Below are 18,296 nucleotides of genomic sequence, written 5' to 3'. Positions count from 1 at the left end.
ACCCCTATAAAAACATCCTGGCTTCGCCACTGCTGCTAGAGGATCGTCTCACTATTATCACTGTACCATACTCCCAGAAATAACAGAAGACATCTGTACACAAATATAGTACAAAGACTGGAGAAATGTAATGTATTTCTGTTTTATTATGTTTGTTTGATAATTCGGGAGCTGCTGGGACAGTGGTGAAGATCTACCAGTCGATGGTGATCTATGAGCTGCTGACAGTATTTCTCACTAGGGCTGGACGATTAGCCAAAATAAATATCACAATATATGTCTATAGTTTCAGTCAATATCGATATGAACACTATTAAAAAAGAACGCCTAGAACAGATGTCTGTACCTACAAACTTATGAAAAATGAATTTGCCAAGTCCATGACAACCTCATATAATATTTAAGAAAAAACAAACAGCAAAAATAAATTAATGTTCACTTTTTATTTGTATTTAGCCTTCATACAAACAAGAAATGTGAAAACACTGTCAAATAATCGTGTCATACTCACCTAATTAATATTAATATATTTAACTAATACACTATGAATGGAATAGTGTATAATGTTACACAATCTTTTTATTTCAGATAAACGCTGATCTTTGGATCTCTCTATTCATTTCTATCAAATAAATGCAGGCTTGGTGAGCATAATAATAATAAAAAAAAAACATTACAATCTTGAAAAACTATTGACTGGTGGTGTGCAGCTCTATTTCTCACTGTACGTGAACACGACGTGTTTTCCTGTGTTTTCTCTGGTATCTCTGTTTAATAATGATTGGCCATTAATGAATGATTTGTTAATTTACAAGGTGAACTAATCATTCCTTATACCACAAATATTCAGGGAAAATGGAGAAAAACATATAGACAGGAATGAATGCCTCTGTCCACTGATTGGTCAACCAAAGAGCAAACCTTCAGTTGTTTGAGTAACATAATAAAAGTCCTCGGCTGGTAGTGATTTACTGTTATTCTGTTGTCAAGTCAAGTCATCTTTTATTTATATAGTGCTTTTAATAATACAGGTTGTGTCAAAGCAGCTGAAGAGCATTAATTAGGAAAACAGTGTGTCAGTAATGCAGAAGGACAATAATACACACTCAGTTCAGTTAAAGAAAGGTCATAGTTGAACTCAGTGATGTCATCATCCAGCTAGTGTCTGTGTGATCAGGTCGAGGATATCTCTGGATATTGAGTGTAACTGAGGACAATAATGTGAACATTTCCCTGCAAACTCTATTACAGTTTAGGCTTCATTGATTGAAAACAAGAAGTATTTCATTTATTCATTTCATTAATAGTAAAAGATTTAAAAACTTTTCAGATTTATTGTGACATTAATAAAAAAAAAAAAAGCTTAAAACACGTAAGAAAAATTGCAGGCATATTTAGTCTGCTTCATCTGGATACAGAATCATTATTGACTGTATGTTACTGTAACTGTATTATATTATTATAGTAATGTACTACATGTTTACTGCTGAGGTAAAATAAGTGATGGTGTGATCTGTTTTCTTTTGTCATACAGTGTCAGAAAGACGATTAGTGCTGCTGGGAAGAACTGGTGCTGGGAAGAGTGCATCTGGAAACACAATACTGGGACGAGAAGAGTTCAGATCTGCAGTGAGATCAGTAACACATGAATGTTCAGCTGCTCACACCACTGTTTCAGACAGATCTGTGACTGTAGTTGATACTCCTGGATTATTTCACACACACATGAATCCAGAAGAGTTAATGATAGAGATAAGGAGAAGTGTTGATTTATCCAGTCCTGGACCGCACACTTTTCTCTTTGTGTTTAGAGTAGGAAGATTAACACGTGAGGAGCAGCAGATTCCTCAGATGATTGAGATGATGTTTGGTCAGGAGGTGCTAAAATACTCCATCATTCTCTTCACTTATGGAGATTTGTTACGTGACAGGTCTATAGAGGAAATCATAAAGAAGAAAAGAGCTTTAAGAGATCTAGTTGATCAGTGTGGAGGTGGATATCACGTCTTCAACAACAGAGATCAGAGTAACAGAGAGCAGGTGACAGATCTGCTGAAGAAGATTGACTCAATGATAGAGAAGAACAGAAGAGGATCCTACAGTCATCAGATGTATGAAGATGCTCAGAGAAGAAGAGAGGACACCAGAAGAGGACGAGGAGAGAAAACAGCTCCAAAGTCAAAGTCAGGAAAGTGTGTGTAGTTGATCCTCCACGATTCTTTCACACACAGATGAAAACTGAAGAGATCATGAGAAGTGTTTTAGTCTTTGACGGCTCACACGAGACGCTCACGCAGGAGAAGAGAAGATAAAGACAGATTCACATCTTCACTATCAGAGATCATATCTGAACTCTGTTATTACTGCAGTGATGTACAGTAAGAGATTGAAGGACATCTCTAAATCAGTGCAATGTTCTGCTCTTGACTGAAATAGTGATGTCTAGATTAGAATAAAGCACTTTCTGCTAATAACAGACTCGATTACAGCAAGATTGATAACTTTAATGGCCATGAATAAATACAGAAATCATATCATAATATAAATACATGCTCATTTTCTAACCTTGGTTCATCTAATCGTTACATTAAACTTCTTACAGGAAACTTTGTTTATGTTGAAATAGTCCATTTTAACTGATGATGCTACACGTCTGTGTGGCGAGTGGGGCGGGGCCGAGAGGCGTGGGAACGAGGAGTGAGGCCAGGTGTAGTGATTGAAGATGAGCTGCACCTGCGCCCCACCGCCGGTATCGAGTCCCACGTAGGAGATGGAAGGATATAAAACTGGAGCGACTACCGTGAAGGACGAGAGAGGACCAGGCCTGGGACATTATTTTATGTTTTGCTTTTTATTTTGTGCGCATCAGTCGTCCGCGAGGGGCTGATGCGCTGTTTTGTTTGTTTTGTAATTATTAAAATGTTTTATTGATTGTGCGCCGGTTCCCGCCTCCTTCTTCCCGATGTATATGGAGTTTTAATATCGTTACAGTCTGTTAATAATCATACAACATATGAACAGATTTTGATGGGTTTTGTTCATCTGATCATTTTAATGCAGAAACAAATGCTTACTTCTGAAGATATATGAATAATAATCTTCCCCATCTACATCATGCTTCAACATGCTCTTATGTAAAATACCACATGCAGAAATATGAATTCACAGTTTGCAAACCTCTTTCTGGACTCAGGTATGTGTTGATTACTTATTTGAGTATATTTCACAGTTTAAAATGGTCAAAGTAGGGTATTTGCTCCTGATACTTGGTTAGTAACCAGAAACAGTGTAAAACGAAAGGAAAGATGGTATTTACTGATTTTATACACCAGATTATTGTGAATAAACCGGGAGGATCTAGAAAATTATTGTGGGGTGACATGAGGACTGTGAGGAGTGCAAACAAGCATTCAGTCATCTGAATTTATAAACCTAATCTAGAGTATAGCATCTGGATGCCTCTGTGCATTTCTTTTACTGCATTTTATTCAGATTTTCCTTCAAAACTACACATTTACAAGATCACATTTATCACTTATGCTGCACATCTCTATTATTACCCAGCAGCTCTTTTTATCAATAATGGTTTGATGAAATCTGCTGTCTGGGACATTATCTGAGAGCTTTAAACCAATGCAGGGTTCGTGTGTGTGTGTGTGTGTGTGTGTGTGTGTGTGTGAGCTGTCTGCAGTCAGACGCCTGAAACACATCGTGACACACGAGCATCTGTTCACACTGCTCAGAGATTCAGAGTTTAGTTTGAGTAACTTTAGCTCGAAGTTAAGATTGATTCATCACGGTTTCTACAGAACAAATACAATTCAAAACATAAGAACAAACTCAGTGTGTATTTGAAATGATTTATAATATCAAAAACAGCACATCTGCACATGGTTTATAACAGAAAGGGGTTATACTGAGTAGTGCGAGCACTTTAAATGCTTAGAGACACTTATCTAAAGTGACTTGATAATTAATAATACTAAATCAAAAGAATCTAGTATGAAATGAAAAGATGTTCCTGGAGAGCGTCTTCCTTGCTGAGGACATGAGATGATGAAAGTGTCTTTGCTCTTTGTTACAAAGGAACAACAAGGCTCCTCTGGTTCAGTTTGAGAAGATGTGAAACTGATTCAATCATCACACAGTCATCATCTCGTGACCTGGACTCGACTGAATCAGGAGCATCAGATCCCTGCAGGACACACATTCATTTACAGCAGCTGCAGATTTATATTTTTAAAACCTGTTATTACAAATATTTTCATAACCTCAATGTGCAATACACATGTTAACCTACAGAGACAACATTGCTCTACAAGTGCAACAACACCATGACACACAAACAGATAACCCCATTACACACTAGACCAGCGGTCAGGATGAAACACAGGAAGAGATGCAAGGATTCACAGCTTTCCTAAGGATAAGAGAAGAAGAAGTGAGTGGGAAAACATGTAAACTTATCTTACCTTCCTGATTGTCTTCAATTTAATGTACAGTTTGAGTATTAAAGGGTACATAACATAGGCTACACAGTTTCACCTAATCTCATGTTAATCTTGAGTACCTAGTACTGCATCCTTCATATATCCAAAATGTCTTTAGTTTTAGCATATTTATAAAAGAAATACAGCTTTTTCGAATCTTTCCGGAAAAAGCAGAGCTCCTGGAGGTGTGCCATGAGCAGAGCTATAACACTGATGTTTGTGTTGTTTCCATTAACATATATTCACTTATGTGCTGGTTTACAACAAAAGACAGAAATCTTTTAAGTTGTACTTAAATGAATGGGGTCTTTTATCAGAGGGACGGCTCCATGTTTTAATAGCAAAGGATGTGCAACTCCAGCGTCGACCTGGGCCTCGTCACTCAAATGACAAAGGCACTTACTACACTCTTTTGCTGCCCCAGGAAAACAAACTTCATCCACTGTTCATGTAACGCTGGGTTCTTGTTGAAGCTGAACACGGTAAACTTTCCCTCACATCCAAAAATGCACTTATTTGGAGACATTCTCAAACAAATCCTAAGCAGCGCCGCGCATCTACACATCGATCAAATGTGTAACGATACGATTTATCAATGCCACATGTAAAATATCATAACATATAAATATGCATCTTCTTTTGGCACTGTCCACATTTTCAGCAATGCATCACCATCAACACTTTCTCATTCAAACTCACCTGTCAGGACTGATATCAGGACTGTCTGAAGACACAAGGTGAGCCAGTTATTATTCTCCTCATAACTGAGAAACTTATTTCTGATGTAGCTGATTTAGAGCCCTGCATTTCAGCTGTGGGCCACAACTTTTTTACGCTCCTCGGGCCGGGGTTCGGGCCAATTTTCACTCAGAGTTCAGACACGGGCCGGCCCTCAAGCCTGCTGTTATATTTTACACATCCATCAGTCAGTGATGCTGGTGGAAACAGCACAAGACTGTGCTGCTGTGGCTGTTGTGAGAAACTGAACAGTGTTTAGTGTCCCGCAGCCGCAGCTCAACAGTTCTCCATTCAAATAAACCCAATAGCCTTAAAAAATAAGCACCGGCAAAAGTAATTACAACAAATGAGTCAGGGGAAAACAGAAAGGAGATATCTGAATTATTTACTAATAAACAGTGATTTCTTCGTCGGTGTGTCACAAGGATTCAGTACTTTATTTATCTGTAAAGCGTTTTATCTAGACAGGAAGTCAGCAAGAAACCCTTGATCTACAAACTGAGCACAGATCAAACAAATGCAGATCAAACCATGAAGAAAAGTGACCGCAGAAGGTTTCGGTTTGATTCAGATGAGCTGCTAGAGTCTCACCTCAAAAAGACTGCCAATGTCAGGTGGTAGACGACTTGAACTCTTAGTTTCTTTTTTAACCATGATTTATTAAAAACATTCTGAAAGATCAACTACATGAGCAGTGTTTCGTTGTGAACTACACGAGGGTCAAACTCTGTTGTGGGGTTCACACCAGATCAGTCCACAGTCATTTTAGATCAGACACTGAACGAGGAAAGATGTTTCACACGCTGGTGGTCTTCTGTCTGAGCTGCTGTCATCTTACATTGGACTCAGCAGGGCTCAGAAAGCGCTTTTCAAAACACTGTTCTTTTTGTTTGTGTGTTTATTTTTTAATATATGAATATCAAAGATTATCTCTCTAACAATTGCTCTGTATCACTTATCCTTGGGCAAATTCACCATAAACATTACATTATATGTCCACAATGATTAATTCACAATTAACTCACAGATGAGAAAGTAATCTTGTACAAAGCAGATGTAACTTTTCAGTTCACACCCAGCTTAGACTACGTGTAAGACGTAGTCTCAGATGTGCGCTGTGTCTAGATGGAGCTACAGGTATTACTCTCTTACTCGCTTACTTCTTCTTTGAGGAACCAAATATGCTTCTTTTAAGGCATTGTTACAAAAAAAAAAAAAAAAAAAAAAAAAAAACAATTCTCTTTTTGGAAGCTCTATAAGTTCAGGTGTGTGTCTTTATGTCCAGTCTAGTCTTATCACAGTGTACATGTCCAATATGTCCACCTGACCCTGGTTTGAACCACAGTGATCCTAATGTTCCTGTTCCTGTTCTTCAGGTGTGTTTCCTGCTAAAACTAATGGGAATCAGACTCTGATCTTACTGAAATGATGGATGATGATCTGACTCTGTGGACGTTTGGACCTGGAAACACTCGAATAGCTGAAATCCATGTCCTGGCCGACAGCATGACTCTATTTGATGACGTTCTTGATGGTATATTCAGAGACAGACTGAAGCTGGACGATCAAACTGGATCTCTGACCATCACACACACCAGAACTGAACACGCTGGACATTATAAACTAGACATCAAACGTGCGATCAAGAACTTCAGTCTCACTGTGTATGGTGTTCTGCCTGTTCCTGTCATCAGCAGAAACTCATCATCATCTTCATCATCTTCATCATGTTCACTGGTGTGTTCAGTCGTGAATGTGAGTCATGTGACTCTCTCCTGGTTCAGAGGAACCAGTTTATTGTCCAGCATCAGTGTGTCTGATCTCAGCATCAGTCTCTCTCTTCCTCTGGAGCTGGAAGATCAGGATAAAAACAGCTACAGCTGTGTGCTCAACAATCCCATCAGCCACCAGACTCAACATCTGGACATCACTCAGCTCTGTCACACATCTGCAGGTGTGGGGATATTAACATTGATTATAGCGCTTTTTACAAAACAAATCGTTACAAAGCAACTTTACAGAAAATTATGTTTCTACAATATTTAGTAGTAGCTAGTCGTTTGTGCACATTTAACAGGATTTTATAAAAAATAATAATAATACAAGACGTAGTCAGCTAGACGATGAACTATCAATATTATTAATTAAGTTATTATATGATTCAGTCACACATTTAGCAATATTTGTTAGTTCTGTTGTTGATTCAGGGTTAGCATCATCTGAGGTCCTCTGAGGGTCAGCATCATCTCTTCTCAGGTGTTCTGGATCCAGACTGGAGCTTGTGTAAATCCTAGTTACCACGGGATGTGAATCCCGTGGCGAAACATAGAAACAAAATACAGACATCATTAGTATAGCTGCTGATCCAATAAAGTAAAATTAGTTTAACCCAAGCTAAAGAATAAAAATGCACCTTTGAACAGATGCAACTACACTCACAATTTAAAAAATACATTATTCGAATGCTTGGCGAAAGAGATGTGTTTTTAATCTAGATTTAAACAGAGAGAGTGTGTCTGAACCCCGAACATTATCAGGAAGGCTATTCCAGAGTTTGGGAGCCAAATGTGAGAAAGCTCTACCTCCTTTAGTGGACTTTGCTATCCTAGGAACTACCAAAAGTCCAGCGTTTTGTGACCTTAGGGAGCGTGATGGGTTGTAGCGTGGTAGAAGTCTAGTTAGATACGCAGGAGCTAAACCATTTAGGGCCTTATAGGTAACTAATGATAATTTGTAACTGATACGGAACTTAATAGGTAGCCAGTGCAGAGACTGTAAAATTGGGGTAATATGATCATATTTTCTTGACCTGGTAAGGACTCTAGCTGCTGTATTTTGAACTACCTGTAGCTTGTTTATTGACAAAGCAGGACAATGTTTGTAAGATAGAAGAATGTAGTTTTTGTAACAAAAATTACATGTAATTGCTGTCTAATATAACACCCAGATTTCTGACTGTAGAGAAAGTAACCGTACATCTGTCTAGTTGCAGATTTAAATATCAACAATCCTATTAGATACATTGCGCTAGTTATGATAATACTTATTTTTCCCCAAAAGACAAACTTATCTTCATGTATCATAACAGATGTAACATCAACACAAAGTTTTAATATACTTGTTATTGGTAAACCAAATGTTCCCTGATGTCCTAGCAATTTTTGCCATCCAACTGATAAAATCATCAGAGCACAAAACATAAATCATTTTTCTAATTCTTCCTAATACTATTCTTAAAATTTGTAAAACTGATAAAAAATACAGCCACCAGAGATTTCTATTAATTCCTTGCAAAAGCATCCATAAAATATAAACACCAACCTAGAATCCAATACCAGGGATTTCGGGAATCTGAAATCCTCCGGCCTCTGTCTTATTCTCATTTCTTGCGGTTCCATTGTTTGTCCCCCGTTAACAATTGAGATCTTCTGTTGGACTTACGTATAGTAATTGGTTTCAATAAATTTCAATTAGTTTTCTATTCCCAAATAGAAATTCCCCAAATATCCAGTTAGTCTTCTCCAGGTACAAGTGAAACTGTATATAGTTGTAACTGTCTTATTCACTCTATATACAATATATATATATTCTTACTCCACCTACTTCCCTTTTTTATTATCTTAACGGCTACCTTTTAGCTCCTTTTAAGATATACCATGATTTCTATACAATAACGGTTTTTCTAAGTCATGCTTATTTGTTCGTTTAATACGTTTATGCCCTTTAGCTTGAAAATCTATTAATTTTCCTAATACCGTTAATACATCCCCTTTTTCTTTTCTGGACATCATTGTTTGGCCTAGAGATGCACAGAAACATTTTATAATAACCATTATTATAACTAGTCCTAGTACAATTAATCCTCCATATAAAATGTACCATCCGGCTCTAATAAAGAGATTAATTAGACCACTCCATAAATCCGTTGTAACGAAATTAAACACAGCTTCATCTGCTTTCATTACACCTTCCACACCTTTTTTCACAAATTCTCCAGCATCTTCAAACCATCTTGGTCCTCCTTTTATTTTCTGACCTTTGTGTGGCTAACCTGCTGATAAACATGGGTCTTTACTTTCTCTAGTAAATTGGCTATATTTTTCCACTGCTCTCTATGTGCCATTGGTTTACCTTTAGCTGTGTGGAAGTCATTAGCTTTCCACTTGTCTAGTTCCAGGTTAATCCCATCTGTAACATATTCTGAATCACACGTCAGGACAATCTCTGTATGACCCAGCACGTTCAACAGCTGTTACCTCTGCTAACTGAGCGGTCCCCTGGATTTCCTCTTTCTGTGATGTGATCAGCTGTCCATTAAATTTAACCAGGTATCCTCACTTAACTTTCCCTGCCCTTTCACTTCCATCAGTGAAGTAATTTGGTAGGTACTGATGGTTCTCATGATACCTAGTAAATTTATATTTACTTTTCTGTTTAATTATTCTTCAATCTAATTTATTATTTCCTAGAATTAAACTCCGTTGATCCCACCTATGACTGTTTACAGGAGCCTGATTCATCACGGTTTCTTTTTATTCTAGCTATCTCTCCTGCCATAGGAAAAATCACTATTGGTTGTTCTTTTGTTACAGCTTTTAGCTGTAATTAGTCTCTTACATACAGCTGCTAATATTCTCTCAGCACTGTTTTCATCAAAGCGCTTCATTGCTGGACCTTGCCTGTGTGTCAAGAAGGCAATCGGATGTTGCCCCTTCCGCTTTTTGTATTGTTAGAGTAACTTCCTCTTCTTTTTCAGCAACCTGAACGTACAGAGGAAAAGTCTCATCTCTTCTTTCTAATGCACCACTATTAAGAGGATATTAATTAATTTTAATCTAGCTTGCTCAATCTGCTCAATCCATTGCCATTTTCCTCCCTTGGTTCCTTGATATAATATTTTAGCATCCTCAGAATATTTAGGTATTAGCTCCCTCGTGTAATTCAAGGTACCTAGCAATGACTGAAGTTGATTCCTGTTTCTGGGGGACCTTGCCTGCTGTATTTCTTCTAGCTTAGCTCTTGTAATTGTTGTTAAAGCTTTTGTATCTTTACCAAGCTTTAACCCTAGGAAATCTATCTCATGTTTTCCAATTTCCATTTTCTTCCAACTAGGTTTAAGACCTGTCTCTGTTAACCTATCTAGTGTCCGTTCTATCTATTTCAGTTACACTCTATTTTGTCTGGTCAGAGGAGAACTGGTCTCCTGAATGAGCCTGATTTCTCCCAAGGTTTTTTCCTCTATTCTATCATATAGTTTTGGTTCTTTGCTGCTGTTGCCTCTGGCTTGCTTAGTTGGGATTACTTCACTTACAACGATATCATTGACTTGATTGCACAGATACTGTCATTTTGCATTATTGACACACTGTTTTTCAAATAAATGTTGTTAAATTGCTTTGACACAATCTTTCTTGTTCAAAGCACTATATAAATACAAGTGACTTGACTTGACCCTGTCTTGATTGTCCACTCCAGGCACCCAATAAGCAACCCCGCAACCACACATCCATAAACTCTCAGAGCAGAAAAGTCAGGATAGGTTTAGGGTTAGTGTTAGTTGAAAGTGTTAGAAGATATTAAGCAGACAGTCTACTAATACTCCAGCAACTGCTAGTTGACATGTGGCTGTAAAGCTACCCACCGCCAGTAGAATGCCTAAAAACAGACCACCAAAACAAAGTGTCACCGCAGTTTAAAGTGCTCTTATTTATCCTTTGTGAATATAAAATGTTAATGTAAACTGTGAGCAGTATTTCTGTTACTTTGAAATTGTCTTGGCTTAAAGCCTACATGATCTTTGATTACTTCATCTTTTTCATCTTTTACTTTCTCTTTTGTTGGACTTCCTCTTTTTCTACGCTGGCTTCTGCTTTTCTGTCAGCTATCTTTCACCCTGCCTGTTCGTTTCGGGCCTGCTTTTTAGTCTCTCTACTATAATCTGCTGTCTCTCTTCTGGGGTTAATTCATTCAATTTTTCTGGACTGATGTAACTACTTTTCTCTCCACTATTCTCATATCAATATTTCCTATATTTTGGTTGTTCCCTATATTTTTTCCCTCCAAGGGATGTTTCTTTAGGGATAGATCTATTTCTCCCTTTTCTCTAGTTCCTATCTGGTTTTTGTTCTGGGTGAGGGGAGAATGTACCCTCCACCTCATAACGGTTGTAGGGCTTCTTCTCACGGGCATTTCTCTTTACACCTTGAAAAATGTGTCTTGGGATCCCCTCTACAACTTTTTCTGCAATTTCTTGACAGGCTGTCAATAATCCTACTGTATGCCACTTTTTGAGTGTTCCTGCTCAATTTCCTTTTTATTAGTAATTAACCCCTCAAGAGTCTTAGCTAATTTTCTGCTTCCATGCAGACCAAACTTAGCCAAAGTATTTGAGTCTACTGACTCGCCAGATAATTTCATCTGTTCACCATATCTGATTAGTTCCCCCACTTTGCCTTTTACTGTGTTATTTTTCAGTTTGGCCTTTTTTTAAGAATTTAATCTCCTGATATTTTTTCCATTAATTCTCCCAGAGTTACTCTGGATTCCATTGCACTATTTTCAGTTTGTCGAGGAGTATGTACCTGATTTATAGGGGTTATGGGCCTTCTCTGACCTGGTGCACCTAAATGCAATGCTTCTAAATGATGATTTAGTGCACTCACTTCAGCTGGCTGCGCTATTTCCTCCTCTGACTGATACTGTGACTCTGAGCTGTCACTTCTATGAAACGGAGCCTTCTAGGTCTCCTTGTTTCTCTAATTAGTGTAACTATCATATTTCTATCACTTCTTTGAACTACACTTTCATCCTCTGTCACTTTAAGGACCTACATTAGAATACTATTCCTCAAACTCTTAATTTTCTACCGTACTCCTTCTGAGTACTATTCTTTCTGAGCCAAAATAGCTTTTTTAGTGCACTGTGTCAATGTGGTGTATGTGAGGATTTGCTTAGCATCTCCTCCATTCAGTAATGCCCATAATTGACCACATGTTATACCTGGAACATATTCTTCATCCCATTTATTGATTCTATCTAAGGTAGTTTCTCTCTTTCTACCCCTTGCATGTGTGGGTCTAAAATATCCCTCACTTAGCCTGAATGTCTCAAAGCTTTTGCCTAGCTTTGGTTTAGGGAAAGGGTTTTCTACCCTATCTTTCCTCCCTTTAACGGTTCTTGTCCGTTTTATCACTGGCCGTTCTGGTTCTGAATTTTCCAGGCATTTCCTAGTCTTGGTAAGTTACTAACTCCCAGGTCTGATCTCCCCTCTCCTGCAGCCTGATCTTCAGTAACTCTCTGAGTTATTCCCTCTATGACTGTAGGGTCTGGGTGACAGATCTTTCATAACTTGGGCAAGTTAGTTCTATCCGTTTTTCTTATTAATGCATTTACAAGGGCTGTTCCCATTGTGATTTCATTAAATCCAAAAATCCCCCCTGAGATTATTGGCATAGCCACTGAGCGTTAATTATTATCCCTGGCTACTTTGCGTATTTTGTCAAAGTGTCTAAAGTGAGAATTGCTGTTAATTATTCAGCTATGTCACTATTTTGACCTTTTCTGTGACCTATTGAGTATATTACAGGTTTTCTATTAGGTCTGCCTGTTTTCTTTAAGACTACATCACCTGTCTTTATTGGAGTTTTTCTGTGCTCTATTATTTTGTCTGATTTAGCCTGTAATCTTTAGCCTGCCCTTCTTCTAAAGGCACTAGCTACCCCATTTCTGTGGAGTTCTTTATTGGCTGGATTAATCAAAACAAAAGCATCCTCCTTTAATTCCTAATATCCTTCCTTCAGGATAATTAGAATTCTACCTTTCCCAAAATAATTCTTAAACGGTTCTTCACTCTCTGACTCAGACTCATCATTCGGGCTTTCAGCCCCTTCCGGCTGCAGAGCACTTAAGTCTAGAGCATCTCTATTCCCCTCTTGGCGGGGCATAAAACCGGGGGCTACCGATCCACATTTGGGCACTTCCCCAGTATCTACTCATCCAGATCATCCCAACCTCTTGTTGGAATGTTTCTGGCTTCCCCCCCATATTCATCAAACACTCTAACTTTGGGAGAACCGTCTCTTTCTCCTCTGTTTGAATAAATAAAGGGCGGGATTTCTGCTCCTTCATAAATCCTAAGATTAACCACTGAAGTTAGCATTCTTATCTCATGCCATGGAATTTGATCTGAACCACACCTACACTGTGTAGGATCAATCAATTCAAGCATTCGAACTAAATCATGAGAAACAAGGCTGACCATCGTCATCATATCCATGTTTTACTCACTTAGAGTCTAGCTTTATCTTCTAGCAAGATCTCCTTCCTCGCTTCTGGCCTCACTGAGCCTTATGTCTGTCTATATCAGGTCTATCTACTAGCCTGCGCGAGCATATAGAAAACAAACAAGTCCCTCTGGACTATTACTGTGGTCGTGGTCTGTAGGGACTTTCTAGGTTTAATACTTTACGCTTCTTATTATTTTCAAGTCATCCTTTATCCTGTATTCAAGCCCCACACGTTTGGGCGCCATGTTGTGTACATTTTATCTGACTAAAGAAATATACAGATGTTCTCTCCAAACAACTTAGTTTCCAACCAGCAAAGGTGATTTAACCCATTGTTCTTACCTTTGATGTCTTCTCTGTGGCAATGGAGAGTTCTGCACTTCTTCCCACCAGAACCAGATCAGCTCAGTTGAGCTTCGTAATACAGGATGAGGAACAAACTAAAATAATAACTTTACTCATAATAAATTACTCAGAGACTTGTTTAAAAGTTTTAAACGCATCACCATTACACTTTATTTTAAGCAATAACTCATAAGCAAAATAATAACAAAAAGTAAAAGCGTAAGTCTTCACCCCGAGATGCGGCAGGGGATGTGTCCAGACCATAACATTATATAGTCCCAAAAACAATACGTCCTTTCTTCCAGATGCCTCTTTTGGTGAAAGACATTAACACATCTGCATGCACGCACACACTCACAGTCAGGTTGCTATGGATACAGGAATATGACATTTCCTTTTTTGGCAACCCCTCTTCAGCACACATACATTAAGTAATTGCTGCTTTATTTCTTTCCATTAAAGCAAATGAATCTTTCTCTAAGCTACTGCAAAATCTTAAGGCGTGGGTTAAGTAAGTAGCTATTGCTAAACTGCACAGAATCCTCCTCCCTGTGTTAATCAGATTAAACACATTACAATACAATTTTTTAGAAAGAAAGTCCATCCTGCAATCCAGATTGCAAGATGCATTTCCTTGCACACTCATTATTATCTTAGCAAAAAGCAAGCATACGTGACAGTCTCAACTGTTGAGCAACTGTTAACATCATACATCTCTTATTACTGCCTTTTAAAGTTGATGTCTAACAAACTGTATATCTCATTATTACCTTTTAAGGTTTTTCTGGTCTTGCAACAGAGGTTTGCAATCTCAAGGCCTCGATATCATTTGCAAGAGTCTGCAATTCTGAATTAACATTAACCAACTCAATCCAGTTAATGATTTCCCCCATCATTTTTATTATCTTTTTTATTCATGACTTCTTGTCTTCGCTCCAGTCTAATTATTCTTCTTATCTTAGAAACAATTTTCTACTGGTCCGTCGGTTGATCTCCTCTTCTGTTTTTCTCGACGCTTGTCTTTCTTCTTTTGTCATTTGACCTTCTTGCTCCGGTCTTTCTGGAGGCCTTCAACAAGTAAATCATCAAAATCGATCTCTATTTTACCTGGTTCATTATTACAGTTACCTAGTGAGACACTATCGCAAATATTGTGATTGGGGGACCCCATTTCTTAAATTGGGAATCTACCAAACAGTTTAAACAACAGCCACTGATAAAGGATCATACATTAAGTGTTAGTTCATCATTCAATAGATTGGAAATGAAAATACACATTAAAAAAGAGTGCAGTGATCATCATACAATACATAATTAAAGCTATGATAATTCTCGCCCTGTCAGTCTCGCGTGAACAGTTTAGCTTTGAGTGAACCGCTGTAGATTGCTTGTGATATGTGGCCTATATTAGGGTCTGTTTAAAATTATATGTATTTTAAAAAAAAATAGAAAGTCATTTGTATATGATTAGATGGTCATTGTACAGAAAGTAGCACTGCTGAGTAAGTGCTGGAGTCTGTCGTTGATCTGTGGTTTATGCAGCTTTAGCAGACAATGGTTTCTTTATAAATGTGCTTCAACAAGACTAGCGTCTGTGCTGTCACGTGTGTGAAAGACAATCATTCTCAGAGTAAAATCTGTCATGACATACTGTCTGATGATTTATCTGCTTAAAGTCATGATTGATGTCATTTCCTCTAACAGCTCCATGTTAGCATCTCTTTGTAGTATGGTTATCAAAAAAAAACAACATTGAGTTTTGCACAGAGGAACTTCAGCTGGACTGCTATTATTTTCATTTGCATGAGCATCATTGCTGATGGAGTGTTTTTTATGTATTTTCCCTGCAGAAATCAAAGACGAATGCTGTTTATGAAAATGTCCTCAAAAAATGGATATCAAATACTCTCCCATATGTACATAAAGATATTTTATTGTTTAAATTGTTGTTGCTCTTTATTAGTACAATTTAATTGAACATAAATAGCATTCAGAAACCTAACTAAAAATAAATTAAGAAATCTTTATCTTTCCATATGAATATTTATTAAACATTGATCCTACACTTTTCTTTTCTTTTTTCTTTTCACTAATAGTCACCAAATGGCTAATATTACATAGATAGTTCACCCAAAAATGACAAATAATATTCTAGTAACGTCATGTTGTTCCAAACCTGTAAGACTATCATTCATCTTTGAAACACAAGAGAAAATATTTTAATGAAATTTGAGATATTTTTGTCACTCCACTGACACATTGTAAACCTGTACAAGTAAACCGAACCTAAAAAAATAAATGGAAACTTAAAAAAAGTTGATTTTGTCTTGTTGAAAAAGCAAGACATTTCAAGTTCTTTACTTTGAAAAGAGTTAGTTCATTTAAATAACAATGCGTTACAATAACTAAAATTGTTCAGTTATGGTTACTCAAATTATTAAATTAAACTGTTAACTTTTAGTAGACCAAATTGCATTTTTAATATGCATGAATCTATTGGTCTTGCACTAACCAAGACATTCGTCAATTCAAAAAAAAAGAACAAATGGTCTGAACAAGGTTCTCTAAATTGTCATCCCATAATTCCCCTTTGAGATGAATTCCACAGAACATAGATGGAGGTGAAAGATGGGATGCTGTGCCACATCTTCACTTTCTAGGCTGAGGATTCAAAATGAAATATTTTGGTGTGAGCCCTTATCATCAGAGGCCTGGACATGAAGTCATAAGTCAGAAAGAACTTTATTACCGAGAATGTTTACACACATAAAGAATCTGACTTGGCAACAAGAGCTACCAGTGAGAAGAGAATACACACACAGTGCAGACACACATAGAATTACACAGCAGAGATGGAATAACACTAGAAAAAAGTAAAATAAATACATAAATATACAGAAGTAGAAACAGAGAAAAAATAACATGCAATTGTTTAAATGCATGTACAGATATGTCATTTACACGTGTGATGGTATTTTGAGTGATGTATGTTGTATGACATGTTATAGAAGTTATTAAACAAAAGCCTGCAAAGATATTGCCCCATGTGATAAGTTGAAGCGTCATGTTAAGGAATGCATGGTCTGCCTTGCAACAGCATCCCATTGGAAGATCACATCATGGGATGGACCAAATCCACTTGGATAAAACCCCAATGCATGAAATAATAGAGTGCAGGCTTCCTTCTTCGCCATGGCTTGACCTACTTCAACACGCTGCTAGCGTTCTTGTCATCCAGAACTCAAAACTTTGTGACTGCCAAGAATTTTCGAAGTCTTGCAAACAGCGAGACTATCCGAAGAAATTCCGAAGCTCTACGTAACCAGGCAACCAACCAATCACCAGGAGGGTTTTCCCAAAAAACGTCAGCCAAACAACAGATCTGCAACCAATCCTAGGCGTGGGGGATTCCCTGAGACGAGGCAACAAGCGAATCTACCAACTCTGCTTTTCAGCGCAAATGCAAGTAAAACAAACAAACTTCATTTATTGCTGAAATAAGTTCAAATTGATCTTAAGCAGGAAAGATGAGACACATCTCTGCTACACATTTACACATTTTCCTGGTGCGATCTAACGAATAACTTACTCCTAGGACTTCATTCAAATCCATTATCCTTTTCAGTAACTGTGTGTGTGTGTGTGTACATTATGTATGTGTGTGTGAGTGTGTGTGTGTGTGTATGTGTGTGTTCATTAGGTATTAGATCCACGTAATAGAGTAGCTCAATAAATTCTTGTTTCATTTAAAAGGAAGTATTGTCTTGTGTTGTGTATTTTAAGATTAAACTTTGCCCATATCCTGTGCTACCTAGCTCGTAGTTTATAATTTAATATAATATGCGGGACTCTGCTATCTCACCCACTGAAATACTGCTGGGACCAAGTGCGGATCGCTGACGGGAAGGAGCTCCAGCCGGCTCCCCATCCAACGCCTCACTTTATAGTGAAAAACGGCCTGCTTTACTGTGTTGCGCAGCGAAGGAGGGAGGAAAAAACCCTGCTGGTAGTCCCTCGGTCTAAGACAGAAGCAGTGATGGAGCTGGCACATGCACATCCCATGGCAAGTCACCTGGGGGCCCAGAACACAGTCCAACGCATACGTGACCGTTTCCACTGGCCGGGCCTGGAGGCCGAAGTCAAGCGCTTCTGTCAAGCCTCTCCAACCTGCCAGTCTCCACGCACCCCTCTCCCCAGCCCTTTGATACCGCTGCCCATCATCGAGGTGCCCTTCGAGCGAATCGGGATGGATCTAGTGGGGCCGCTGCCGAAGTCCGCCCGGGGACACGAACACATCCTGGTCATCCTGGACTGAGGCCATAGCCCTCCATAAGGCCTCCGCAAAAGCCATCGCCCAGGAGCTGTTCCTGCTGAGTAGTCGGGTCGGCATACCATCCCAGATACTGACTAACCAAGGCACCCTGTTTATGTCTTGGAT

At 38.2% G+C, this 18,296-nt stretch overlaps 1 protein-coding gene across 1 annotated transcript; it reads left to right on the top strand.

Annotated features, from left to right (window-relative positions):
- The first annotated feature begins 1,851 nt into the window (after positions 1–1,851).
- LOC113054194 (uncharacterized) lies at positions 1,852–17,881 on the top strand. The gene is made up of 3 exons (XM_026219561.1): positions 1,852–2,194; positions 6,637–7,182; positions 17,838–17,881. The coding sequence occupies exons 1-3, from the start codon at positions 1,852–1,854 to the stop codon at positions 17,879–17,881; spliced, it is 933 nt and encodes a 310-aa protein (XP_026075346.1).
- The last annotated feature ends 415 nt before the right edge of the window (positions 17,882–18,296 follow it).

The sequence above is a fragment of the Carassius auratus genome, chromosome 3 (assembly GCF_003368295.1).
Source record: "Carassius auratus strain Wakin chromosome 3, ASM336829v1, whole genome shotgun sequence".
Classification (NCBI taxonomy): domain Eukaryota; kingdom Metazoa; phylum Chordata; class Actinopteri; order Cypriniformes; family Cyprinidae; genus Carassius; species Carassius auratus.
This window is presented reverse-complemented; position numbering and strand designations above follow the sequence as displayed.